At 50.2% G+C, this 26,769-nt stretch overlaps 1 protein-coding gene across 2 annotated transcripts; it reads right to left on the reverse strand.

The window, feature by feature from the left end:
* Nucleotides 1–498: 498 nt before the first annotated feature.
* On the reverse strand, nt 499–25,834 carry LOC142371883 (zinc finger protein 646). 2 transcript variants are annotated; one of them, XM_075454625.1, is made up of 5 exons: nt 25,683–25,834; nt 9,725–12,536; nt 4,135–5,247; nt 3,947–4,043; nt 3,167–3,247 (listed from the first exon to the last, which is right to left on the reverse strand). In XM_075454625.1, exons 2-4 carry the CDS (start codon nt 12,319–12,321, stop codon nt 3,965–3,967), a joined length of 3,789 nt encoding a protein of 1,262 aa, XP_075310740.1. In that variant the 5' UTR covers nt 12,322–12,536; nt 25,683–25,834; the 3' UTR covers nt 3,167–3,247; nt 3,947–3,964. The 2 variants fall into 2 exon arrangements, with proteins under 2 accessions (XP_075310739.1, XP_075310740.1); XM_075454624.1 differs by lacking the exon at nt 3,947–4,043 and having other exon boundaries at nt 499–3,246.
* Nucleotides 25,835–26,769: the final 935 nt, after the last annotated feature.

Here is a 26,769-nt window from a genome sequence, read left to right on the forward strand (position 1 = left end):
CTGTCTAAGCCTTTTAAAAAATCCCCAATTTAATATAGGGCCGGGGGGGGGGGTGTCGATAAGCATCTCCCTGAAACGAGTTTTTGGAACTTGGGATGTCTGTAAACTCATTCTGGACTCTCTATCCGACCACATGAAGACCTCGGGACACTTCGGTTTGGCTTTAGGGACCCTCTACTCACTACCACGTAAGTGTTATGTTGTTTGGAGCTGTAGAAGAGGTATAAAAATAGCGTTTTGTAGCGGTGACATCATATGCCCCATTCACCTCCAGGCTAACGACTTTTGGCTAAAAACGGTCAAATCAAAATTCTCAAAACACATCCGAATGACATGATTTTGATGTCAACTCAACGTATGTACTCCCAACATCCCGTAAATTGATCTAAAGTGCATTTTACTCCGGATTATCACTTTAACCCCTTTTATGTTCCATAAAAAGACAGAAAATGTGCAGTTTTTCCATGATTTTGGCTAAAAAAACAAAAAAAACAAACGTTTTTGATGCTTCCGTCACACAGACTGAAAACTCTGAGTTTTCTCAGCTATTTATTTTCAGTACTCAGCAGTAAGGGTTATAATATATGGACAAGTTTTCTGTTAAGAAATGAATTATCAAAACATAGTTTATAAAAGTGTATAGTAAGCATTACATATATATGCATGGAAACAAAAAAAGTTAGAGCTTCAAACGAAAAGGGTTATAGTTGCTCCAGACCTGCTCCTTCCTCTCTAAACTACTTGAAATGCAGGCAGGAAGTGTCCAAACAAACCGAGGTGGAGGAAGAAGAGGCGGACGTACAGTTAATATTGTGTTCTAGATCACACGGACTCCTACAGCACTTGACGGTCACTGCACGGCTTTCACTTTTAATCTTTTTCTTCTTTTTTTTTTTTTAAACTAGCACCGGTGCTCCTGAACACGCCGACAGACACACGGAGGCAATTAAATAACCCAACGGGAAAGAAAACACCAATAAATACGAGAGGTCGCGGGGGGGGGGGGGCAGAACGGATCGGTGTCCCTTTTTCACTCAGCCGGGAGATAAATATGGAGGAAGAGGGGGATGGTGGGAAGTCTGGCAACAAGGTCACGCAGTGAGAAAGGCAGAAAGAGGAAGTCCTGCGTGGGTCGGGCGGTTCTGGGTGGGTCCGGTACATCGACAACAGCTCTAAAACTCACACAGCCTACACACTATCGCTGTCCATTACAAGTGTTAAGAATAATAATCATCATCATCATATAAATAAATGTGTTACTACGTGATCTGTCCACTCTTTTTCCTTTTTAGAAAACTGTAGATACAACGATTACAATACACACAAGAGGCTCCGCCCCCACAGGTGAACCACAGGTGAGCCCTGTGGGGGCGGAGTCGGGGCGGGGCCGGGTCGGGCCGGAGGTCCATCAGGTCGTCTCCCGTTCACACACGTGGACTCAGAGACGGCGGCGGCGGGCTGCTGGTTATCGATCACAGTTCACAATCCTTTCGTTTCTCTGCAAACGTTCGTGATGAAATGTGAGTTTCTGGACCTGAAACTTCTCTTTGTTTCCCAGTTTGTGACAAATAAAACGTTTCGTATAATCGTCCTCATTAGACTGGTGGCCAGCAGGTGGCGCCGCAGGCTACGCTAACAGGATGCTAAGCTGGAGCACACAAACAAGCAGCTGATTGGTTCGTGTCTGATTGATCAGGTGATCTTATTACAAAAAAAGATAAAAACACTCGTTCTGAAATGCTACAAATGCTGCAGAGAAAGTCTGCACCTTCAGAACCGCCTTCAGTCGAATCTTTAGTTTTAAAAAGTCAGGAGGAGCTAGCTAACGCTAGCTAACACGCTAACGCTAGCTCAGGTCTGAGTCCACTTGTGTGAACAACGTGTCGGGAGGTGTTTGGTGCTGGAACACACACACACACACACACACACACACACACACACACACACACACACACACTAAAAGCAGCTCCGAGTCTGATTCTTCAGTCCTGAATGAGTTCCCAGAATTCCCTGCTGCCTACCAAAATGCGACGGTACAAAAACGCTGACTTGGAGTTCCACCCACACACACGAGTTCCAGTCCAAGGGCGTGGAGTGACTCCACGTGGACCCTCAGGCCCCCCCCGAATGTCTCCACCCGGACCGGCGGGTCAGAACCAGTCCAGGTCCGGCGCCGCGGCTGCAGCCCTGAGGGGGCGGGGCCACGGTCAGAGGGGGCGGGGCCACGGTCAGAGGGGGCGGGGCCACGGTCAGAGGAGGCGGGAGGCAGCGACAGTCTGTGTGTTATCCGTCCACACATCAACACTGAGGAAGAGGAGGTGAGCGGGAGGAAGGTTCGGCTACGTTTTGGCATGTGACCCGGTCTATATGAAGGGCCCGCCGGGCATCCCCAGGTAGTTGGGCGCGGCCACCGGCGGCGGGGCGCCGCCGCTCCAGTGCACCTTCATGTGGTGCCGCAGGTTGGACTTGGAGGAGAAGCGCTTGTCGCACTGCTGGCAGGAGAACGGCTTCTCCTTGGTGTGGATGCGGCGGTGGCAGATCAGCTGCGTGGACACCCGGAACGACTTGCCGCAGTCGGGGCACTGGTAGCGCTTGGGCTCGGTGTGGATGCGCCGGTGGTTCTTCAGGGACATGAGGTTGGGGAACTCCTTCTGGCAGGAGGAGCAGAAGTAGGTCCCGGTCTTGTGGCTGTTCTTGTGGTTGAGCAGGGAGCTGGCGTGCCGGTAGGACCGCCCACACTGGTCGCACACGTGGGGCTTGATGACCTCGTCGTCGCCCCCTCGGCCGCGGGCTTTGTCGGCCAGGCTGCCGGGGTCGAGTCCTTGCTCTTGCATGAGGGTGAGGTCCAAGCCGGACCCCCAGCCCAGCTCCTGGGAGCCCCCCGGACGGGGCTGCTGGGGGCGTGGCTGGCGGGGCTGCGGCGCCTGGCCGTGGGTGATCTCCATGTGGAGGCCGAAGCTGGCCTGCGTGGGGAAGGCTCGCTGGCAGGACCGGCAGGTCAGCTCCCGCTGCTTCTGATGGACGCGCCGGTGGTTGTAGAGCTGGGAGGACACGCGGAAGGCCTTCCCGCAGTCGTGGCAGCGGTGGCGGCGCGTCTCCGAGTGGATCCGGCGGTGGTTCTTCAGGGCGAGCAGGTTGGAGTAGGTCTTGAGGCACACGGCGCAGTGGTAGATGCCGACGGTGTGGGTGTTCTTGTGGTTGAGGAGGGAGCTGGCGTGGCGGTAGGAACGGCCGCACTGATCACATCTGTGCAGAGACAAAGAGGAAGGAACACGGGGGGTAACGGGGGGGGCAACAGGGGGTAACAAGGGGAGGAGAGAAAGGGGGAGATTAGTGACGGGAAGTGGACGAGCGACCTCACTGTTCAGCCAAATTCAGCTCAGTCAAGTCAAGTTGAACATACAGGTATATGATCTGAAATCCGGCTCAGAGCTTCTACAAAGCTGTAGCATTCACGTCTCTACACAAGTCACTGGGGGGGGGGGCTACTGGGTGGGGTAGGGGGGGGACATGGACAAACAGCCGGCAGGGAGCTGGGAGGTATCTGCTGCTTCCTGCACTGCACAAAACAAACAGCTTCTGCCTCCTTCGCATGTTCACTGCAGTCTGAATAAGGCGATGGGAGTCCCACCAAAATCGGCAGCCTCGGACGTGTGAAAAACCTTCGGACGTGTGCAGTGCAGCTAGCTCCAAATACTCCCTGATCTGCCCTGTCACACTTTTCTACTCTGCTGGCTGACCATGAGGACAGACACAAACACTACAATCAGATTCAGAAGAAGAAGGAGGAACAAACAACATCAACAAAAATGCTGCGTGAGTCTTGAGTCGGAGAAGAAAACAGCATGAAACACAACAATCTGAACATGACATGGTTTGAAGAAGGCAGCCTGAAATCTACAGTGTGTGAGATATATGCTAACTGGAAGCAAACAGGGTTGACTTATCTGGTCTCTCCACTAATTCAATCTGTCCAAACTTCAGAAAAATCCGAATTCCGGCACGCGTATGGTCCCAAGGAAGCCGGATTGGAGATCATATACCTGTAATAGACATGTAGAGACCTAAAATTTATCTTCACTATTGGTTGGTTTTCAACTTCGAAGAATCACAAACAAACTGACGAGAACTCACGTGTACCGACACTCTTCTGCCTCTCCCGGGGGTGCGGCGGCCTTCCTCCTGACCTCCATGCCTACCTGGTTGTCCCCGCAGCGGTGCCGGGCCAGGCCGGACCTCCCCTGGAAGCTCTTCCCGCAGGTGGGGCAGCCGAAGGGGGTGGCGCCCTCCTCGTGCACCTTCTGGTGGTTCCGGAGGAACCGGGCCAGCCGGAAGGCTTTCCCGCACGTGTGGCAGATGTGCTTCTTGCGCTGCGTGTGAATGCGCATGTGGTTGCGCAGCGCCATGTAGTTGGTGTAGGGCTTGTCGCAGAAGTTGCAGCGGAAGTTGCCGGTCTTGTGGGTGTGTTTGTGGTTGAGCAGCGAGCTGGCGTGCTTGTAGGTGCAGCTGCACAGGTCGCAGGCGTACGGCCGCTCGTCCGAGTCCAGGTCCACGGAGTTCCTCTCCATGGCGATGCTGGTGGAGCTGTTGGTGGCGGACGACGACGGAAGGTGCTGCGCCGGGCAGTCGTGAGCCGCCAGCTCGTCGGCCGTGGCGAAACCTTCGCAGCAGCCGTCGCACTCAAAGTCCATCTGGGCGCCGGGGCCCTGCGGGCCCTTGCAGAGCCCGGCGGTGGTGTGGGTGGCGAGCTGCCGCTGGGTGCGGAAGCCTTTACCGCACTCCTGGCAGTTGTGCTTCTTCTGGGCGAAGTGGAGGCGCAGGTGGTTCTTCATGGCCAGCCTGTTGGGGTACGTGGAGTTGCACACGTTGCAGTGGTACTCCCCGATCTTGTGGAGGTTCTTGTGATTGGCCAGGCTGCCGGCGTGGCGGTACGTCTTCCCGCATTCCTCGCAGGCGAAAGGCCGCCGCCCGCTTTCGGCGGGGTCGAACTTCTGAGGCCTGGAGGTGCCGGCGGAGGAGTACGGCTTCTTGAAGCCCTGGTGGCTGAACTTGACCCCCATGCCCCCCTGACCCTTGGAGGACTCCCCCCTCATGCTCTGCATCTGGGACGGGCCGGGCTGCTGGAAGCGGGACCCGTTGGGACCGGTTCGGACCAGGCCTTTGGCCCGGTGTTCCTCGTGCAGACGGAGGTGGTTGATCAGCTGCTTTTGGATCTTGAAGGCTTTGCCACATTCCTCACATTTGTGCCTGCAGCAGGGACGGACACAGGTGGGGGAGACAGAAACAGGAAGTTAACACGTTTCAGGGGATCATGGGACCCTCTTCTTCCGCTGGAACCCAACTGATCAAGTATGACATCGGCTTTAATCATCAGGCTCCATGTTTTTCAGGCTCAGGTCAGCGTTGACCACAACTAAGGACGAACAAGTTATTTATACAACAGTCAAAAAGTTCGGCTATTCTGTCTCACATTTATACAAGTTACAGACCCAGTGGCCAGGATGGCTTCTCCTCCATTATCATTGTCAGCACCGTGACAGCGTCTGCTATGATTGGTTAGCTGAGAAGCAGACAGCGATACCATTACTATCCGTTCACAGTGGCGATTCTAGTCGGTGGGGGGCCCCAAGCAAAAAAAAAATCCTAGGGGGCCCTACCGACCAGTGTTCGTCACCAAAACATCTGACACCAACGAAAAATGTATGAAATAAAACCACTTTTTATTCCAAACATGAAAAACATTGTTATTTTTAAAATATACATGTAAAGAATAAATAAATAACTAAAAAAGACTAACGTCACTAACTGTCATTTTCGAAACTGTGAAGTTATCCGAGCTGGATTTTGACTGGGCAAAGCCAATATCAATCAATCAACATCGAATCCAATCGGAATTTTGATATGCAGTCGCGTAGCGCTCTATGATCGTTGATAGCAGGGCAGGAATTTCACGAGGGCCACGGCCCTCATGCCCTCCCACTTTGGCCTTGTGCCCTTGAAAATGATATCTGCCATAAGGCCACAGTGGCCTTGATGCCCTCTCTGACTAAGTTTTGCGGTTTAGCAGTCTGTAATTTTATGGATAACATTACTATTTCTTGCTCGTATGGTAATACATAATTATAATATTTTGAAGTGTTTTTGTTACTACTTGGATAAGTTACGTTGCAGTTGTGTTCTTTTATTTTTATCTAGTGCTAGGCAGTTAGCGCTGTGTTGTTAGCTGTCAAAGACCTCTGTGCAGACTAGGTTCGTTTGCTCCTCGTTTATATCGCCCCATTTTCAAAACGCAATCAAAATACCCATTCACATGTCTTGTGGCATGCCTGAACTGTCCACAAAAAAAATACATTACAGTGTAACGTATTTTTTTTTCTACATATTTTTTTCTATATTTTTTCTCATACAAATAATACTAGTTTTTCCTGTCTCTACCTCTCAGGTTGAACAGCAGTTCTCAGTAATGAAGAGAATGCGGGGCGATTGGCGTTTAAGCCTGCACACAAGATCTACTCCTCATCAAATCCCAGGGTTGTGTTCCTGCTGAATATCAAAGTGATGAAGCTGTGGCAAGATGGTGGGCAGCTGGCATCAACAAAAGGAGACCCAATATTCATCCCTATGGTCAAAGGAACCCCAAAAGTCCAAATCTCCCCGACTCATCATCTCCATCTTCAAGTGACTCAGAATAAGGACACACCTTGACGTAGGCCCACTACCAGTCTCACAGTGAGCCAAATATGTCTGTGCTATAAGAATCCTGTGTAGTTTTAATAAAGAATTTGTTTAATTGTAATTTGGTGTCCATTGAATGCTTAATAAGTATATATAAAAGTATTGTAAATGCATATACAATCGTAGTCACTTCATATCATATGTTAAATCATTGTTTTAATTTATGGCCTTTGTGCCCTTAAAAAATTGACAACTCAAAAGGCCAAGTGGCCTTGCCCCTAAAATGACGAAATTCCAGGCCTGGTTGATAGGTTACCTACGTTGGCACTTGATATTCGCCTGTTGCTATTTATCTACCGGGTGTAGCTGGCCATCCAATAATAATTGTGTTCATTTAAAGATTCTTTGTGACATGTAAAGCTGTTCATGATATCGATTTCATAAGTATGGTTTTTATTTTCCACTAGCCTTGAATTTCCAGCGAACGTTGCCAACAATCGCAAACACTCTGAGGGGCCAGTTCTCCACGAACATAGCCTACAGTGGAACTCTACGTGAGTTTGATGAAAGTCAACAATGCAATTATGGAATTATAGAATGGCATGTTAACGAGACAATCTTTGACTAAATCATTTACATTTAACTGTTCAAAGAAAACATGTTCACCACGAACGTTCGCCACTGTTTCAGACGGTTTATAAAGTAACTAGAGAATCTTTGATTGGATGCACCTCAGCTCTCGGGGGCCCCTAGTGGCTCGGGGCCTCCAAGCAGTTGCCTGTTGACAAGGTGCGCCTCTGCCTGTTCAGCAAAGCTCTGAGCATTTCATCTGGAGCCGCTCGGAGCATCAGTTCAATAACAGCCAAAACCCACCGTGTGCGTACTCTTTAGTTTGCTTTAGTTTTTTAAGCTTAAAACAGGAAACCAGCAGGGAACAGTTCTGGAAGCAGTCATCTATTAGTGGAAATACTTTTTCAATTCAAGAGTTCTTTTGAAGCCGAGTTATAGGTAATGGTGGTTGAAATGTTTGCTTGTCTAATGGGACACGAAATGTTTGATCCTTCAACCTACAATTGTTTCAGTTTCTGCTGCTGGTGTCCTGTCCGTATGACAGAGGGGGGCCCAGTGGGAGGAGCTTACAGAAGGTGGGAGGAGCTTACAGAAGGGGACCCAGTGGGAGGAGCTTACAGAAGGTGGGAGGAGCTTACAGAAGGTGGTAGGAGCTTACAGAAGGGGACCCAGTGGGAGGAGCTTACAGAAGGGGACCCAGTGGGAGGAGTTTACAGAAGGTGGGAGGAGCTTACAGAAGGTAGGAGGAGCTTACAGAAGGTGGGAGGAGCTTACAGGAGGTGGGAGGAGCTTACAAGCCTCCATGCATGTTAAAGACTGTCAAAATCTATGGTCATCTTCAAAAAAAAACCTCAAAGCTTAGAGAGTTCACACCAAAGCAGACCGGTTCTGATAAAACCCGTTAGTGTGATATATTTGATGATCTCAGATCTGTCCTAAACCAGAGAGTGATGCTAATTTTTATAGAATATCTCATTTACTTCAGCTCCTTTTTCTTTCTTTCTTTTGTCTATCTCTGTCAAAGACTCTGATCCAGAGATTCATCTGGGCTGATTTGAGTGCTTTTGAAACAAAAACATGTTCGCCATCATTAATTCAAGATGAAGATTCGTATTGACAGTTGAATGCTGTGCTTTTCGTCACACTGATCCCTGATTTGAAATCTCCAGACTCCCGATTAATAGAAATGGAAATGGAAGAGGACAGAAATGGTCCTCTTGGAAACCATAAATGGAAGAACGTCTTCTGTCCGTGTGTCTATCCCAAGATGGACGACTTGTCAGAGAGAGATGATCACATCAGAGAAATAAATACCCATTTGTGGAAGCAGATCGGCAGCTCAATAAGTATCACTGGTGATCATAATAATGTGACGGCTCCCAAACAGAAACAGTTTGAGCTCATACAGACTGGTGGGTCATCGTCTCCCTGAACTCTGGTCCATCCTCTGAAAGGGGTCCTACTGAAAACTGTTCAACCCAAAACAATCCTGGAACCGGACTTCCTGTAGTCTATAAATGGTAAATGGACTGTTCTTATATAGTGCTCTTCTAGTCTAGTTGACCACTAAAAGCACTTTTACAGCACAAGTCATAATCACTCATACGGCACATCGCAGTCTATCAATGTTAAAGACATTTTTTTTTAATCTTTGCCACGCTCATTCACACACCGATGGATGCATCGGACAAGACCAAGAACACTACAAGCCGGAGGCCGAACCACAGATCCTCCTCCTGAACTACAGCCACCCCAATAGCAACAGTAGCTTTGCCTAGCTAGGCTACCTAGCCTAGTATCCATGTTCCATTTATCTCAAAATAATTAATTTCACTCAAATAATCAATTTTGACCAAAAAAAAAATAATCTACCCTGGTTTTCAGAAAAAATAAGTTATTTTTGATATTTGAAGTTATATACATCAAAGTTTCATGAGTAAACATGTTCATCAAGTGCTTTTCAAAACTATTCCAGATCTTCTTTAGACAGTCACTTCGACTGTTGAGGGCTGTTTTGCATCATCTGATTTCTATTAATCAATAATCAAGTCATAACGATACAAATAAACCTTTATAAAGACTTTGTAGACGAATAATTTCCTAAACAATTTATAAAATAAGTAAACATTTTGATGCCACTATCAAGGCAAATATTGAAAACTACTTAGAAACACTGACTCACTCCCCCATTTCAAATCACAACTAAAAACCCATTTGTTCAAAATTGCTTATTCTGTTTGATATCAACTTAACAATCCATATTCTGTCTATTTGTGATATTGTTATGTTGTTTTTTTTCTTGTGATATTGTGTTTTTATCTATTTTATGTACGGTGACCTTGAGTGTCCAGAAAGGCGCCTTCTAAAATTAAATTTATTATATTATTATTATAACCCTGAAGAACTTCTAAAGTTTGGAAAAATGTTGCTAGCTTCTGTGCGATGTGTATGTATAACTGAAAGGTGGGCATGAGCATACCTCTTCAGGTCGAAGTGGGTCCTTTGGTGGTTCTTGAGAGCCAGCAGGTTGTAGTAGCGTTTCTGGCACACCAGACAGCGGAACACGCCGGTCTTGTGGGACTTCTTGTGGTTGAGGAGCGAGCAGGGGTGCCTGTACCCTCGGCCACACTGGTCACACTTGTGGGGCTTGTCGCTTTGGTCAACCATCGGCCTGCGCCCGTCGGCACCAACGTCGCGACTTCCCCCGGCGACCCCGCTACCGACGCCGTCCCCTCCGGACATCCCTTTGGCACTGTTCAGGCCCGGCTTGTTCATGGAGTTGGACTGATTCTTTCCGGGGCACAAGTGGGTAATCAGGTGGTGGCGGTCGGCAAAAAACATGCCGCAGTCGACACAGATGTGGCTGCGGCCGTCGATCTTGTTGCTGCCGTTGGCCGAGCTGCCGGCGATACCCTGTTGACTGTCGGGCCTCTGGGGGCCGTGGATTAACTGGTGATTCAGGAGGTCCTGCTTCCTGGAGAAGCTCTGGCCACACGTGGAGCAGATCATCCTCCAGTCCTGCTCCAAGTTGGAAGGCCCTGGTCCCGGTCCCGGTCCTGTGGGGTTATTGGCATGGCTGCGTAGGTGGCTCCTGAGAGCTCGGAGGCTGGCGTAGTGATTGCCACATACTGAGCACTGATACACCTCTCCGTCATCGTCGTCGTCTTTGTCGTTGCTCCCCATCCTCTTGCCTGCGCTCTGGGAGAACGGCCTCTGGCTGCTTCCTTCTTTCATGCTGCTGGAGCTTCCGGAGGGCAGCGAGGTCCCACCAGAGTTGTGGTAGCTCATGTTACCCATGAAGCCGTTGGACATGTTGCCCTGCTGCGGCGGCGGCGGCTGCTGCTGTTGCTGGCTGCGACGGGGACACATGTGCGACTTGATGCCCGAAACATCTCCGTACATCTCGCCGCAGTCGGCGCACACATGTCTGTCGGCCTGCCGGTGAGCAGAGCTGCTCTGGGAGAGCGAGCTGCCATCGAAGCGATCGTGGAACTCCAGGGAATCCAGCCCACTGCTGTGGCCCCCGTCTGGCACAAAGTGGGCGGCGTCCCCGAGGTTTCCCGGCAGTGAGATCGGAGTGGTGGCGCCGCTGCCCTCCTGGACGTAGCTCTGCTGTGAGTCCAGCGTCAGCGGCTCCGGAGACAGCCAGTCGTTGCTGTCGTTGTTGATGGGCTGATTGGAGGCGCGGCCCTTGTGGCTCCGCAGGTGGCTGTGCAGCGCTGCCAGGTGAGGGTACTGCTTGCAGCAGATGGTGCATTGGTAGTGGCCGGTCTGATGACAGCGTTTGTGGTTGACCAGACTTCCTGCGTGCCGATAACTTTTGCCGCATTCCCCGCACTTGAAGCGGCGCTCTTCGTCGTCCGGAGAGGTGGCTTGAGGCACACGGCCTCCGGAGGGCGATGCCACCGAGCCCTGCGAGCCAGAACTAAGAGTGTCCGAGTTAAGGATGGAGCTGTCTTGACTGTGGGAGGCTGGGTGTGGATCGTGGGTCAGATAGTGGACTTTCAAAGTCTCCAGGTCTGGGTGTCCAGCCCCACAGTACGCACATGTGTAGATAGGGTTGTTTACTGGAGGGCCCATGATGGGGTCATAGGGGCCTCTTTTCTCGGTGGGCAGGGGCGGCAGAGGCAGAGGGTCCCCCAGGGCCGGCGTGTACGCCGGGGACCGGACGGCACTCAGGTTGTGAGGCATGATTCCCGGGAAGCTGCGGGGCAAGCCGAGGGAGGGCGAAGCCGAGTTGTGCAGCAGGATGTGCTCCTGGAAGTCGGTCTTGTTCGGCAACGCTATCTGGCACAGGTGGCAGAAACAGGAGGCGGCGTCGTCGCCCTGAGACGACTGCGATACGGAGCCGCGCTCCGAGTCGTGGAGGCTGCTGCTGCTGCTGCTGCTGCTCACCATGGAGGCCCCCGGCGTCTTGAACTTCGAGTGAGTCCTCTCGTGGCTGTTTAGGGCAGCCAGGTTGCTGAACTGTTTGAAACACACAGAACACTTAAAAGTTCCTTGCTGGTGACACTTTTTGTGGTTCACCAGGCTGCCGTGGTGCCGGTAGGTCCTGTCGCACTGGTCGCACTTGAACGGTCTGTCCCAGGCGTCGTCGGATTCGGGGGAGCCCTTTTTCCTGTGGTCGTCTGTTTCGTGGCCTTGCAGGACACTATGTCCCATACCACTGTTGTTCAAATGGGAGCGCCCGAACCCGTCCGAGAGGTCCTGGGCGAGGCGGTAGTCCCTCTCCTCGTGGCCCGCCTCCTCAGGCACCTCCTCGCTCTCCTCCTCTGTGTGGGCACTGCTGGGAGAAAGAGTATGAATACGCAGGTGGTTCTTCAAAGCCACTGCGTTGGGCAATGTACGCGTACAAACCGGACACTGGAATGAACCCACTTCGTGAGACTTCTTGTGATTGGCGAGGCTAGCTGCGTGCTTGTAGATCCTTCCACACTGTTCACACTCGAAACGTCCGCTCTCTTCTTGTTGATAATGTGCTTTCATATGCTCTAGAAGACTTGGAGTACTCGGGCAGACCATATCACATTCTTTACAGGGGAAACCCTTGGCACGACTCATATCATGCATTGCCATAGTACTCTACAGCAAATCAGTTGGAGGGAATCACGGTTCACAATGCAGCAATGAACAGTGATGTTGTGGGGGGGGATGGGGAAGGAAACGGCGCTGCTTTGCTCTTCAACTGAGGGTGGCGGCCATTTTCTCCCATCCAGAGAAGATCCAGCCAATCGGGGCCCGCCTCGGGAGGTAGCGGGCCTGCGGGGGTCACACCAGCCAATGAGGTACCACTGTGGAAACAAGAAGAAGAAGAAAGAGGGTTACTGATAGAGAAACTAAACAACAGGTTTTATAACTTCTGTTCGTCAGACTGTAGGAACACAAACAACTGTGAGGGCCACGAACATCTGGAACAGTCTTCCTCTGCACATACGGGAGAGCCCCACACTGATCAGCTTTAGAGCTCAGCTCAAACTATGGCTGAAAGCAAACCAGTCATGTGACCATTAGACGCTAAACTATGATGCTTGTATTGTATATTATATATAGTTTTTATTTTATTTTATTTATTTTTTAATGTATTTTCTTTCTTGTGTATTTGCCTGCCTAGGGACTACGGATGATAACTAGCTTTGTAGCTATAATCCGGCATATTTACATTTGTTTTTATACTGATGTTCATTAATGTGCATTGTCCCTATTCAAATAAATTAAATTAAATTAAATAAACTGAGAACAGGGTGTATACAGGTATAAACAAGTTAAATTTAAGACCTTTTAATACCACTTCTAAATGAAGTTTAAGACCAAACGTACGATGGAAGTAAACACGCTGACAGTAAAACGGTAAAATGACGGCTGAGTTTAAGAACATCGACTAAATGTGTGTCATGCGAAAAGATCACAAAAATGTCATCACTGTCCTAAATTAAATTTATTACAATATTTTCAGAACATTTAAGTCCCACGAACAAATGCTTATAAAATCAAGTAAATATATTTAAAATAAAAAATACTGTTCCTTTAGAGCAAAAAGAAAAATACACAAATATTTAAGACCCATGCAATCTGAATTTAAGACAATTTAATACTTTTTCAGGTCTTATTTTCAGGAAAATTGATTTACGACTTTTTAAGGACATGTGAGAAGACATCGAGTATGAAAGATCAACCACCGCCATTAACCATTGTTATAAGGTTTGTTGGATGTCCGTGAAGAAGCTGAACAGGTTGCATTGACGAATTATTCAAACAATTAAGCAACCAAACATCAGCACATTATCAAGGAATGAAACTGTGCTGCAGCTCTGCTTCAGTTCCTGTGTGGACATTTATATTATTCTCTCTGTTCGTTGGCTTTAAAGGGTCTTACGAAGCTTTTCTAATCTCGTTGACCACTTGAAGCAACAAGTCATACTCACCCATTTACATCCTCGATTAGGCTTGTTTTTTTTTTTGTTTTTTTTTATTCAAATATTTATTAGTGTTTTAGTTGGTACAAGACAAATACAGTATCACAGACCACATGTTTACATTCTGAAGAGGAAAAGAAAAAGTCAGTTGGAACCGGGGCTGCCACATGAAAAACCAAGTGTATGCATGTCCAAACAAAAAAAAAAAAAAAAAAAAAAAAAAAGCATACATCATTAAATACACCTCTCAGGTACCGGTAACAATATATTCAACACATATTTAACATTTTGTTAGGCTTATTTTCCAATCTACTAACTATTTATTGTGATATATGACCAGAAATGATCCCACACTGATACTATAGTTTTGTCCCTATTTTTAAGCTTGTTGAGCATGCATTCTTAAGAAGCCATTTTTTAATTTTATTAGCCCATTATTTAATTTTTGGAGCAGTTTGTGTTTTCCAGTGGGTTAGAATAACTCTAGCTGCCACCATGATAACTGAGAATTTACCACCTGAAATGTTAGGTATCCGTGCCCTATCCCCCGATAAACACAGTCTAGGGCAGAGAGGTAAGGGTTCTCCCAGCCAATCACTAAGAGCCTGCATGACCACTAACCAGAAGGGTTTAATCACTATACAGTCCCACAGACTGTGTATAAGAAATATTCCTGCTTTTTAATCGCACGTTCACATCAGCAACTGCGTAACTGCTCATAAACTGCACCAGATGACTCAGACGGGAACAAAAACGCACCATCAGCACCATCTCCACTCAGTTTCTCGGCACAGATTGCTTCCAAAATGGCACCGATCTCTCTCCAGCAATGCAACGAGCAAATTGGTCACTATGCAGCGGCAAAGATGCATCGCATAGATACGGGTGTTTGCCAGTTTTCTTACCATTACCATTCCTACCACTGCGAACCCTGTGGCCTAACATCTGGCCCAACCCTGTGGCCCAACATCTGGCCCAACATCTGGCCCAACCCTGTGGCCTAACATCTGGCCCAACCCTGTGGCCCAACATCTGGCCCAACCCTGTGGCCCAACATCTGGCCCAACCCTGTGGCCTAACATCTGGCCCAACCCTGTGGCCCAACATCTGGCCCAACCCTGTGGCCCAACATCGTGGCCCAACATCTGGCCCAACCCTGTGGCCCAACCCTGTGGCCCAACATCTGGCCCAACCCTGTGGCCTAACATCTGGCCCAACCCTGTGGCCCAACATCTGGCCCAACCCTGTGGCCCAACATCTGGCCCAACCCTGTGGCCTAACATCTGGCCCAACCCTGTGGCCCAACATCTGGCCCAACCCTGTGGCCCAACATCTGGCCCAACCCTGTGGCCTAACATCTGGCCCAACCCTGTGGCCCAACATCTGGCCCAACCCTGTGGCCCAACATCGTGGCCCAACATCTGGCCCAACCCTGTGGCCCAACATCTGGCCCAACCCCGTGGCCCAACATCTGGCCCAACCCTGTGGCCCAACATCTGGCCCAACCCTGTGGCCTAACATCTGGCCCAACCCCGTGGCCCAACATCTGGCCCAACCCTGTGGCCCAACATCTGGCCCAACCCTGTGGCCTAACATCTGGCCCAACCCCGTGGCCCAACATCTGGCCCAACCCCGTGGCCTAACATCTGGCCCAACCCTGTGGCCCAACATCTGGCCCAACCCTGTGGCCCAACATCTGGCCCAACCCTGTGGCCTAACATCTGGCCCAACCCTGTGGCCCAACATCTGGCCCAACCCTCTGGCCCAACATCTGGCCCAACCCTGTGGCCCAACATCTGGCCTCTGGTTACACAGACCTTTGTTATGATTGGCCAGCATGGGACCAGCATGCGGTATTCACGTGAGAATTAATGAGTTTGGTTCTGGTTTTGGTTCTGTTCTGTGGATGTGTTTGACGTTTATTGTTAATTTGTGCAATAAAAAAGTTTAATTGAAATAAACAAATGTAAACGTGGTTTTGTCACAGAATAAATGCAAAGAATTAATAAGGTCTCTAACACTGAAAGCAAAAGGGTTTAACACATAAACCATGATTCTTTTTTTGCAAAGTTAAGGTAAAATATAGGCTATAAAAGATCCTAAATAAAGAGCCGTTATTATGGTCCTTCACCTGCCATCTCCCCTGGTCCTTTACCTGCCATCTCCCCCGGTCCTTTACCTGCCATCTCCCCCGTTCCTTTACCTGCCATCTCCCCCGGTCCTTTACCTGCCATCTCCTCTGGTCCTTTACCTGCCATCTCCCCTGGTCCTTTACCTGCCATCTCCCCCGGTCCTTTACCTGCCATCTCCCCCGGTCCTTTACCTGCCATCTCCCCCGGTCCTTTACCTGCCATCTCCTCTGGTCCTTTACCTGCCATCTCCCCCGTTCCTTTACCTGCCATCTCCCCCGGTCCTTTACCTGCCATCTCCTCTGGTCCTTTACCTGCCATCTCCCCTGGTCCTTTACCTGCCATCTCCCCTGGTCCTTTACCTGCCATCTCCCCCGTTCCTTTACCTGCCATCTCCCCCGGTCCTTTACCTGCCATCTCCCCTGGTCCTTTACCTGCCATCTCCTCTGGTCCTTTACCTGCCATCTCCCCTGGTCCTTTACCTGCCATCTCCTCTGGTCCTTTACCTGCCATCTCCCCCGGTCCCTTACCTGCCATCTCCCCCGGTCCTTTACCTGCCATCTCCCCCGGTCCTTTACCTGCCATCTCCCCTGGTCCTTTACCTGCCATCTCCCTTGGTCCTTTACCTGCCATCTCCTCGGGTCCTTTACCTGCCATCTCCCCCGGTCCTTTACCTGCCATCTCCCCTGGTCCTTTACCTGCCATCTCCTCTGGTCCTTTACCTGCCATATCCCCCGGTCCTCTACCTGCCATCTCCCCCTGTCCTTTACCTGCCATCTCCTCTGGTCCTTTACCTGCCATCTCCCCCGGTCCTTTACCTGCCATCTCCCTTGGTCCTTTACCTGCCATCTCCTCGGGTCCTTTACCTGCCATCTCCCCCGGTCCTTTACCTGCCATCTCCCCTGGTCCTTTACCTGCCATCTTCTCTGGTCCTTTACCTGCCATATCCCCCGGTCCTCTACCTGCCATCTCCCCCTGTCCTTTACCTGCCATCTCCTCTGGTCCTTTACCTGCCATCTCCTCTGGTCCTTTACCTGCCATCTCCCCCGGTCCTTTACCTGCCATCTCCCCCGGTCCTTTACCTGCCATCTCCCCCTGTCCTTTACCTGCCATCTCCTCTGGTCCTTTACCTGCCATCTCCCCCGGTCCTTTACCTGCCATCTCCCCCGGTCCTTTACCTGCCATCTCCCCCGGTCCTTTACCTGCCATCTCCCCCGGTCCTTTACCTGCCATCTCCCCATGTCCTTTACCTGCCATCTCCCCATGTCCTTTACCTGCCATCTCCTCTGGTCCTTTACCTGCCATCTCCTCTGGTCCTTTACCTGCCATCTCCCCCGGTCCTTTACCTGCCATCTCCTCTGGTCCTTTACCTACCATCTCCTCTGGTCCTTTACCTGCCATCTCCCCATGTCCTTTACCTGCCATCTCCTCTGGTCCTTTACCTGCCATCTCCCCCGGTCCTTTACCTGCCATCTCCCCTGGTCCTTTACCTGCCATCTCCTCTGGTCCTTTACCTGCCATCTCCCCCGGTCCTTTCCCTGCCATCTCCCCCGGTCCTTTACCTGCCATCTCCCCCGGTCCTTTACCTGCCATCTCCCCCGGTCCTTTACCTGCCATCTCCCCCGGTCCTTTACCTGCCATCTCCTCTGGTCCTTTACCTGCCATCTCCCCTGGTCCTTTACCTGCCATCTCCCCCGGTCCTTTCCCTGCCATCTCCCCCGGTCCTTTACCTGCCATCTCCCCCGGTCCTTTACCTGCCATCTCCCCCGGTCCTTTACCTGCCATCTCCTCTGGTCCTTTACCTGCCATCTCCTCTGGTCCTTTACCTGCCATCTCCCCATGTCCTTTACCTGCCATCTCCTCTGGTCCTTTACCTGCCATCTCCCCCGGTCCTTTACCTGCCATCTCCCCTGGTCCTTTACCTGCCATCTCCCCCGGTCCTTTCCCTGCCATCTCCCCCGGTCCTTTCCCTGCCATCTCCCCCGGTCCTTTACCTGCCATCTCCCCCGGTCCTTTACCTGCCATCTCCCCCGGTCCTTTACCTGCCATCTCCCCTGGTCCTTTACCTGCCATCTCCTCTGGTCCTTTACCTGCCATCTCCCCCGGTCCTTTCCCTGCCATCTCCCCCGGTCCTTTCCCTGCCATCTCCCCCGGTCCTTTACCTGCCATCTCCCCCGGTCCTTTACCTGCCATCTCCCCCGGTCCTTTACCTGCCATCTCCTCTGGTCCTTTACCTGCCATCTCCCCCGGTCCTTTCCCTGCCATCTCCCCCGGTCCTTTACCTGCCATCTCCCCCGGTCCTTTACCTGCCATCTCCCCCGGTCCTTTACCTGCCATCTCCCCCGGTCCTTTACCTGCCATCTCCCCCGGTCCTTTACCTGCCATCTCCTCTGGTCCTTTACCTGCCATCTCCCCCGGTCCTTTCCCTGCCATCTCCCCCGGTCCTTTACCTGCCATCTCCCCCGGTCCTTTACCTGCCATCTCCCCTGGTCCTTTACCTGCCATCTCCCCCGGTCCTTTACCTGCCATCTCCCCTGGTCCTTTACCTGCCATCTCCCCCGGTCCTTTACCTGCCATCTCCCCCGGTCCTTTACCTGCCATCTCCCCCGGTCCTTTACCTGCCATCTCCCCTGGTCCTTTACCTGCCATCTCCCCCGGTCCTTTACCTGCCATCTCCTCTGGTCCTTTACCTGCCATCTCCCCTGGTCCTTTACCTGCCATCTCCCCCCGTCCTTTACCTGCCATCTCCCCTGGTCCTTTACCTGCCATCTCCTCTGGTCCTTTACCTGCCATCTCCCCCGGTCCTTTCCCTGCCATCTCCCCCGGTCCTTTACCTGCCATCTCCCCCGGTCCTTTACCTGCCATCTCCCCCGGTCCTTTACCTGCCATCTCCCCTGGTCCTTTACCTGCCATCTCCTCTGGTCCTTTACCTGCCATCTCCCCCGGTCCTTTCCCTGCCATCTCCCCCGGTCCTTTACCTGCCATCTCCCCTGGTCCTTTACCTGTCATCTCCCCTGGTCCTTTACCTGCCATCTCCCCCGGTCCTTTACCTGCCATCTCCCCTGGTCCTTTACCTGCCATCTCCCCCGGTCCTTTACCTGCCATCTCCCCCGGTCCTTTACCTGCCATCTCCCCTGGTCCTTTACCTGCCATCTCCTCTGGTCCTTTACCTGCCATCTCCCCCGGTCCTTTACCTGCCATCTCCCCCGGTCCTTTACCTGCCATCTCCCCTGGTCCTTTACCTGCCATCTCCTCGGGTCCTTTACCTGCCATCTCCCCCGGTCCTTTACCTGCCATCTCCTCTGGTCCTTTACCTGCCATCTCCCCCGGTCCTTTCCCTGCCATCTCCCCCGGTCCTTTACCTGCCATCTCCCCTGGTCCTTTACCTGCCATCTCCCCTGGTCCTTTACCTGCCATCTCCCCCGGTCCTTTACCTGCCATCTCCCCTGGTCCTTTACCTGCCATCTCCCCCGGTCCTTTACCTGCCATCTCCCCCGGTCCTTTACCTGCCATCTCCCCCGGTCCTTTACCTGCCATCTCCCCCGGTCCTTTACCTGCCATCTCCCCCGGTCCTTTACCTGCCATCTCCCCCGGTCCTTTACCTGCCATCTCCCCCGGTCCTTTACCTGAAGCTGCTGGAAACTCTGCGGTCGGTAATCAGCTCAACAGTTGCTTCGGGAGCTCACAGATTAAACTGTAAATTTTAACGGGCTGATCTGGGATCTGCAGCAGATTACCGATCGACAGCTGCTCATCTCGTTACAAACGCCGGGACTTAAGACACTCCAGGCACATTCCAGGACTTCTAATGATTCTCCAGGTTGCCAGAGCTGACAAGGATCAGAAGAGGTAAAAGACTTGAGCGGATTACAGGTCAGAGCGGGAGCCCCCGACGATCCCGGTTCAACCCGGTTTGATGCTTTGAGCGAAAAGTTCAGAACAAAGAAATAAAATCAGGTGTCTTCCTTTAACAACATCTGGAAACATCTGGAACCGAGGAGCCCAGCTGCTGGACCTCTGGCAGAGGAATGTTGTCCCGTTCCTGTCTGATGGAGGACTCCTGTGTTCAGGTGGTGAAACATCTGGACCAGCAGCAGCTCGGTCCAGATGTGTTCAGGTGGTGAAACATCTGGACTGCAGCAGCTCGGTCCAGATGTGTTCAGGTGGTGAAACATCTGGACCAGCAGCAGCTCGGTCCAGATGTGTTCAGGTGGTGAAACATCTGGACTGCAGCAGCTCGGTCCAGATGTGTTCAGGTGGTGAAACATCTGGACTGCAGCAGCTGGACTCTTGGTTTAACTCTGTCTTGCTGAAATAAGCAAGGCCTTCCCTGAAGAAGATGCAGATGTTGTACAGCTGTTTATACCTTTCAGCACTGATGGAGCCTTTCCAGATGTTATTATGGTTGTAAAATAAATCATTTAAGACTGATTAACTGATCGCTGTTTTTACCTGTGAACATTTTTTAAACATTAAAGAACTTTTTTTAAACATTAAAGAACTTTTTTAAACATTAAAGAACTTTTTTAAACACTAAAGAACATTTTTTAAACATTAAAGAACTTTTTTAAACATTAAAGAACTTTTTTAAACATTAAAGAACATTTTTTAAACATTAAAGAACTTTTTTAAACATTAAAGAACATTTTTTAAACATTAAAGAACTTTTTTAAACACTAAAGAAGCTGGAAACATGAAATTTGGGGTTATTTCAGCGGAGAAGCTGCTCAGCGGATGTTTTAAAGTAAATCTGACGTCAGCTCACAGTTTATTTGTTTTTAGTTTGAGGCAGAATCAGCCGATTGTTTTAGGACTTTAAAAAGATTAAAGTTCTCACATTTATTTAAAAATATTGTGACACAAACATGGATTCACAGATTAATCAGCATCTGTTACTGATCAATTATCATCTTTGGTCTTTTTCCATCTGAAGGTATTTCACTGCTATTTAATAACAAAGTTTAATTACTTCAGATTTGACCATTTTATGCACAAAAGGGATTTTTAGCATTAAACCGATCAGCAGAATTATTGATCATTGACTCCGATCATTTTTGAAGATATTAAACACTAAACATTTGCAGATTTTGGCGACTCTGAACTGGATTTTACGTCATTAATCTGCATGTTTGAGACTTTTGGTCAAACTAATGGAGATTATTGAAAACAGTCTGATGTCTGACCCGGTCCAAATCATCATCGCATCGTTTTATGTTTAAATGTTTATGTTCACCTTCCCAACATTTCATTTTGTTCATCGTTTCTTTGTTTTTATTCCTTATTTTTCCTCGTATTTTCTTACTTTTTCTACTGTATATTTCAGCCGTATTTAAACTTCAGAACCGGCTGCTCAGACAGCAGAATTTCTCCTTCTTTAATAAACTCATCAGTGGACAGAATATTTCACATTCAGAGTATGAACAGAAACACCTGGAGGAATCACACCGCAAACCCATATTCACTCAGCTACAGATCCAGCTGGACTTTTTGTTTTATTTTGTGTTTTCAGCTCTTTGGAATCACCTTGTTGCTGCAGAAATCCTGTTTTCTGTCTGTCACACTGTGTTATCTTTGCTGTTTTTCACACAAGCAGCTAAAGAAATGGGAACAAATCTTAATTCCAGTCTGAAACCCACAAAGAGCTTCTAGATTATTCATTTCTGGTGGCATAAAACAGTTTAATCATTTCATTTATATTAATTGTTCCATAATTAGTCATTAGATTATATCTTATATTCCTTTTTTTAGCTTTAAATTGAATCTTATTTACTTTTTCTTGATGTTGAATAACATATAATTCTTATTATTGTCAGTTTTTTTCCTACTTTTCTACTTTTAGACGTGATAACGTTCATTATTTTGGGATTACGATTTTTTTTAAACTGAATTTCTTATATTAATTTGACTCTTTTGGTAACTGAAAGCAGTTTTAAACGTAAATGTACAAAAAAGGTGAAACTATGAAGCTGTTTATCACAGATGCAGCTAAAGAAATGGGAACAAATGATGTGTCTCTGTGACAGGCTGCTGGGAACAAAGTGCCTAAAGATCCAGTTTAAAACGGCTTCTTTGCTAAGTTGGACACAACACTGGTTCATCCCTTGAGTTAGGAGCCTTTTTCCTGCCTGAAGGGTTCATAACTCAGAGTTAAGTGGCTTAATGAAGGAAAAACTGGACTGAAAATGAGTGAAAAGGCAGAAAATGTCCAAAGAAAAACGATGAAAAACCTTCAGAAAGTGTTGAAACTATTGCTGAAGATCACTTAAAGGCGGGGTAGGGGATCTTTTTCTGGAGCATTGTTTTTACATATTGCTTGAAATACTCTTCACACCCCCATTGCAACCAATTAATTAAAAGTTTTGACACAAATATGAAAAGTTTTAGTGGCCTCCAGAACGTACAATCTAGGAAAAACACTATCCAATCATACTGAACGGACCGTTAACGATGATTGGATAGTGATGCGTCTATCAAACTGCAACCTGCTCCTCCCTCCCCCTCCTCCCCCCTGTGTGCGTACCCTGCTCCGTGAACGAATTACGCGTCCAGAAGCTTGGCAGGAAGCTAAACCAGAGCCAGCTTGGCTAGCACCTAGCATTATTAAACGTATAGTTATCATATACTAAATACTAAATACGGCAACGATCGATGCTTGCTGTCAGAACAGCGCTCGTGCACCTTCGTGCTCGTGCACGTTCATGCTCGTGCACGTTCATGTACTCTAGAGGCGTGGCTTCGGGGGGAAAGTGAAGAAAAGGGTTGGGACTTTTGACCTGTGTATTTTCAAAATGCAGCTTCGCTGGACTCAAAATCCAGGATCTCCTACCCTACCTTTAAGCTACTTGGATGCAAAATATAAAGAAATAAGAGGTGTCTCATGACAAAAATGCTTCAAAAACCACATAAAATACTTAATATGGCTGTCAATATCATACAAATGTAGTTGGAAATCAATTGTTATACAAGAAATTATAATTAAATGTGTGTTTCTGGTCATTTTAGGCCACTATTTGAGTAAATTGATGTAAAAAGAAATATATAATAATTTTTTGTTGCTCGTCTGACTCCAAATCTGAGGGAATTTTATTCCTGTTTCCTGATATAAATTCCTGTTTTTCACTTTCACTGCAGGAGAAAGTGTGACAGGCTGCTGGGAACAAAGTGCCTAAAGATCCAGTTTAAAATGTGGACCCAACACTGGTTCATCCCTTGAGTTAGGAGCCTTTTTCCTGCCTGAATGCTTCATAGCTCAGAGTTAAGTGGCTTAACAATGAAAAAACACATTCCTCTGAAGATGCTCAGGTACAAGGACTGGACTGAAGATGAGGGAAGAAGCAGAAAATGTGCAAAGAGAAACTCTGAGAGAGCTTCAGGAAGCTGCAGAACTGCTGATCAGGACTCTGGATCGGCTGTTAGGGTACGTACTAAACTCCTCCATGCATTCATCTCCAGCAGACTCCATCACTGTAACGCTCTTTTAACTGGACTTCCCACAAAGAGCATTAAACATCTGCAGCTCATCCAGAACGCTGCTGCTGGAGTTTTAACCCGGACTCAGAGATCTGAACACATCACAGCAGCTTTAAAATCTTTACTCTGGCTTCCAGTCAGTCACAGAATAGATTTTAAAAGCCTGCTGATGGTTTACAATCTGTGATCTGTTCAGAGAATATAAAGCCAGCAGAGCTCTGAGATCCAAGGACTCAGGTCAGCTGGTCCAGTCCAGAGTCCAGACTAAACATGGAGAAGCAGCATTTAGCTGTTATGCTGCAAACAAGTGGAACAAACTGCCAGTGGAGATTAAACTTTCACCTAATGGAGACATTTTTAAATCCAGGTTAAAAACATTTCTGTTCTCATGTGTCTATGCATGAAATCTGCACGATATCTTTGAACTTATCTGGACTGTTGCTGGTTTTTAAATTCATTTAAATGATTTTATTTGTTTCTCTTTATTTTCTTTTATGTATTTTAATGCTTCTTGCACTCCCTGCTGCAATGCTTTTATTTTATGTAAAGCACTTTGAACTGTTTGTACATGAAATGTGCTACAAATAAATTTGATTTGATTTTGATTTGATAAATGAATTCATAGCACCAATAAGCCGAACAGTCAATAAAACATGTTGCTTATTTTCTGTTGTTTTAACCTTCAGGAAACCGTCTGTCCAGATGTTCTGTCCAGATGTTCTGTCCAGAGGTTCTGAAGCTGAATACAGCAGGAAACTTCAGACATTTGGAGCAGAACAGAACAGTTTCCTGAAGTTTCCTGCCGTTTTCAGCTTCAGAACATCTGGACAGAACATCTGGACAGAGCCTCTGGACAGAGCCTCTGGACAGAACCTCTGGACAGAACATCTGGACAGAGCCTCTGGGCAGAGCCTCTGGGCAGAGCCTCTGGGCAGAGCCTCTGGACAGAACATCTGGACAGAACATCTGGACAGAGCCTCTGGACAGAACATCTGGACAGAACATCTGGACAGAGCCTCTGGACAGAGCCTCTGGACAGAACATCTGGACAGAACATCTGGACAGAGCCTCTGGACAGAGCCTCTGGACAGAACCTCTGGACAGAACATCTGGACAGAGCCTCTGGACAGAGCCTCTGGACAGAGCCTCTGGACAGAACATCTGGACAGAACATCTGGACAGACGGTTTCTGACCCACTCGGTGGTTTATCTGACTCTCAGACACATTTCTCTCGTCAGACTGAACACATGGAGCATCTCCCACACTCTGAATCAGAGCTGCAGCCAATCACAACTTTTCCCTTCTTCAGTTCTTCATGTAAACAACACCTCCATCCACAACACCTCCACCTGAGGCCGGCAGCCGAACCCCGGCTGGCCGGCAGCAAAACCCCGGCTGGCCGGCAGCAGAACCCCGGCTGGCCGGCAGCAGAACCCCGGCTGCCCGCCGGAGCTCCGGCCACAAACATCTTCTTCTGATCGGCTTCATCCAGCTGAGTTTTCTCCCTTTTTTAGCTCCACATCAGATAATCGCACATTTTCCTCCCTGGAGGAGGAGGACCGGACCCAGGCACCCTGACCTTGGCCCGTCTCCTCCCGCTCCGCCTCCGGAATGTGTCGGGACAAAGCGGGGCATCCTCACCGCCGGGGCTCGGCCGACATTTCCTGCCCGAGACTCCCCCACTTTCACCGGGGAGCGATGCTCCATCCCGGCCCGGGCGGGGAGGCATCAGAGGTGGCGGGATTGGCCACGGAAAAGCCTGTTTCAGCCGTGTGTTTCCGACATGATGCCCCCCTCCCTGCAGAGCACCACCTGCAGCCATCAGCCCACTTTCACTGAGACCCCACGAACATGGAAAATGGCTCTCCAGCAGCAGCGAGCCATTTTCCCCAAAGCTAGCGGGGTTAGCCCGCCTTTCACCCCGCAAACACACCCCGCTGGCACGCTTCAGCCGGGGACCGGGCAGAGTTTACCCACTGAAACACGATGCATAACAACACCACAGCTCCCGCGGCCACTTCAGCCTGGAAACACCGGGCTTTTAGGGCACCGGAGGCGGTGAACGCAGGCTGATGCTCGGCCGGAGCTAACGGCAGCGTTAGCGCCTGGCTAGCCGCTTAGCACCCACCCCCCCTCCCTCCGCCATCACAGAAAGGGGCAAAACGGAAGTTCAGGACAACCAAATGACAAACAAAACACAGAAACGGCGCTCACACAAAGCTGCACACGCCACAGAAAGCCGCCCCGCGTTTCCTCTCCGCGTATTTTCAGCGGAATTGTGCCGCCGCTGCAGCGGCTCGCAGCGGTTAGCATCGGTTAGCATCGCGGCTAGCCCGGAGCTACACAAAGATCTCGACAAACACACCGCGGCCCCCCTTTGATGGAAAACCGCGGTTTTTGCTCCGTTTTCGGACACACACTTACCCCTCAAATGGCCTCTGCGCCCGCACGGAGATCGATGCACGGCGTGGACGCGCAGGATGTGCACATTTCACGGGTTAGACATGTTTTTTCCCCCTCCCGTACAACCACAGACTTTTGGTTCTTGGCTCTGTCCCCCCGCCGCCGCTTCAGCAGCACTTCCTGCCGCTGCCGCGTTGCCGCGCTGCCGCTGCTAGCGGAGCGGAGCGACGCGGTCTCACGCGCGTCATCATGCGAAGGGGAAATTTTCACGGCTGCTCCACCGGGAAAGAGGGGCCCGGTGTGTTAGAGGGGCCCCTGGGCCGGTGGGTTAGAGGGGCCCCTGGGCCGGTGGGTTAGAGGGCCGGTGGGTTAGAGGGGCCCCTGGACCGGTGGGTTAGAGGGGCCCCTGGACCGGTGGGTTAGAGGGGCCCCTGGGCCGGTGGGTTAGAGGGCCGGTGGGTTAGAGGGGCCCCTGGGCCGGTGGGTTAGTGGGCCGGTGGGTTAGAGGGGCCCCTGGGCCAGTGGGTTAGAGGGCCGGTGGGTTAGAGGGGCCCCTGGGCCGGTGGGTTAGAGGGCCGGTGGGTTAGAGGGGCCCGGTGTGTTAGAGGGTCGGTGGGTTAGAGGGGCCCCAGGCCGGTGGGTTAGAGGGGCCCGGTGGGTTAGAGGGGCCCCTGGACCGGTGGGTTAGAGGGCCGGTGGGTTAGAGGGGCCCCTGGACCGGTGGGTTAGAGGGCCGGTGGGTTAGAGGGGCCCCTGGACCGGTGGGTTAGAGGGCCGGTGGGTTAGAGGGGCCCCTGGACCGGTGGGTTAGAGGGGCCCGGTGTGTTAGAGGGTCGGTGGGTTAGAGGGGCCCCAGGCCGGTGGGTTAGAGGGGCCCGGTGGGTTAGAGGGTCGGTGGGTTAGAGGGTCCCGGTGTGTTAGAGGGGCCCCTGGACCGGTGGATAAGAGGGGCCCGGTGGGTTAGAGGGGCGGTGGGTTAGAGGGGCCCCTGGGCCGGTGGGTTAGTGGGCCAGTGGGTTAGAGGGGCCCCGGGCCAGTGGGTTAGAGGGTCGGTGGGTTAGAGGGCCGGTGGGTTAGAGGGCCGGTGGGTTAGAGGGGCCCCGGGCCG

This window comes from Odontesthes bonariensis, chromosome 21, assembly GCF_027942865.1.
Source record: "Odontesthes bonariensis isolate fOdoBon6 chromosome 21, fOdoBon6.hap1, whole genome shotgun sequence".
Taxonomy (NCBI): Eukaryota; Metazoa; Chordata; class Actinopteri; order Atheriniformes; family Atherinopsidae; genus Odontesthes; species Odontesthes bonariensis.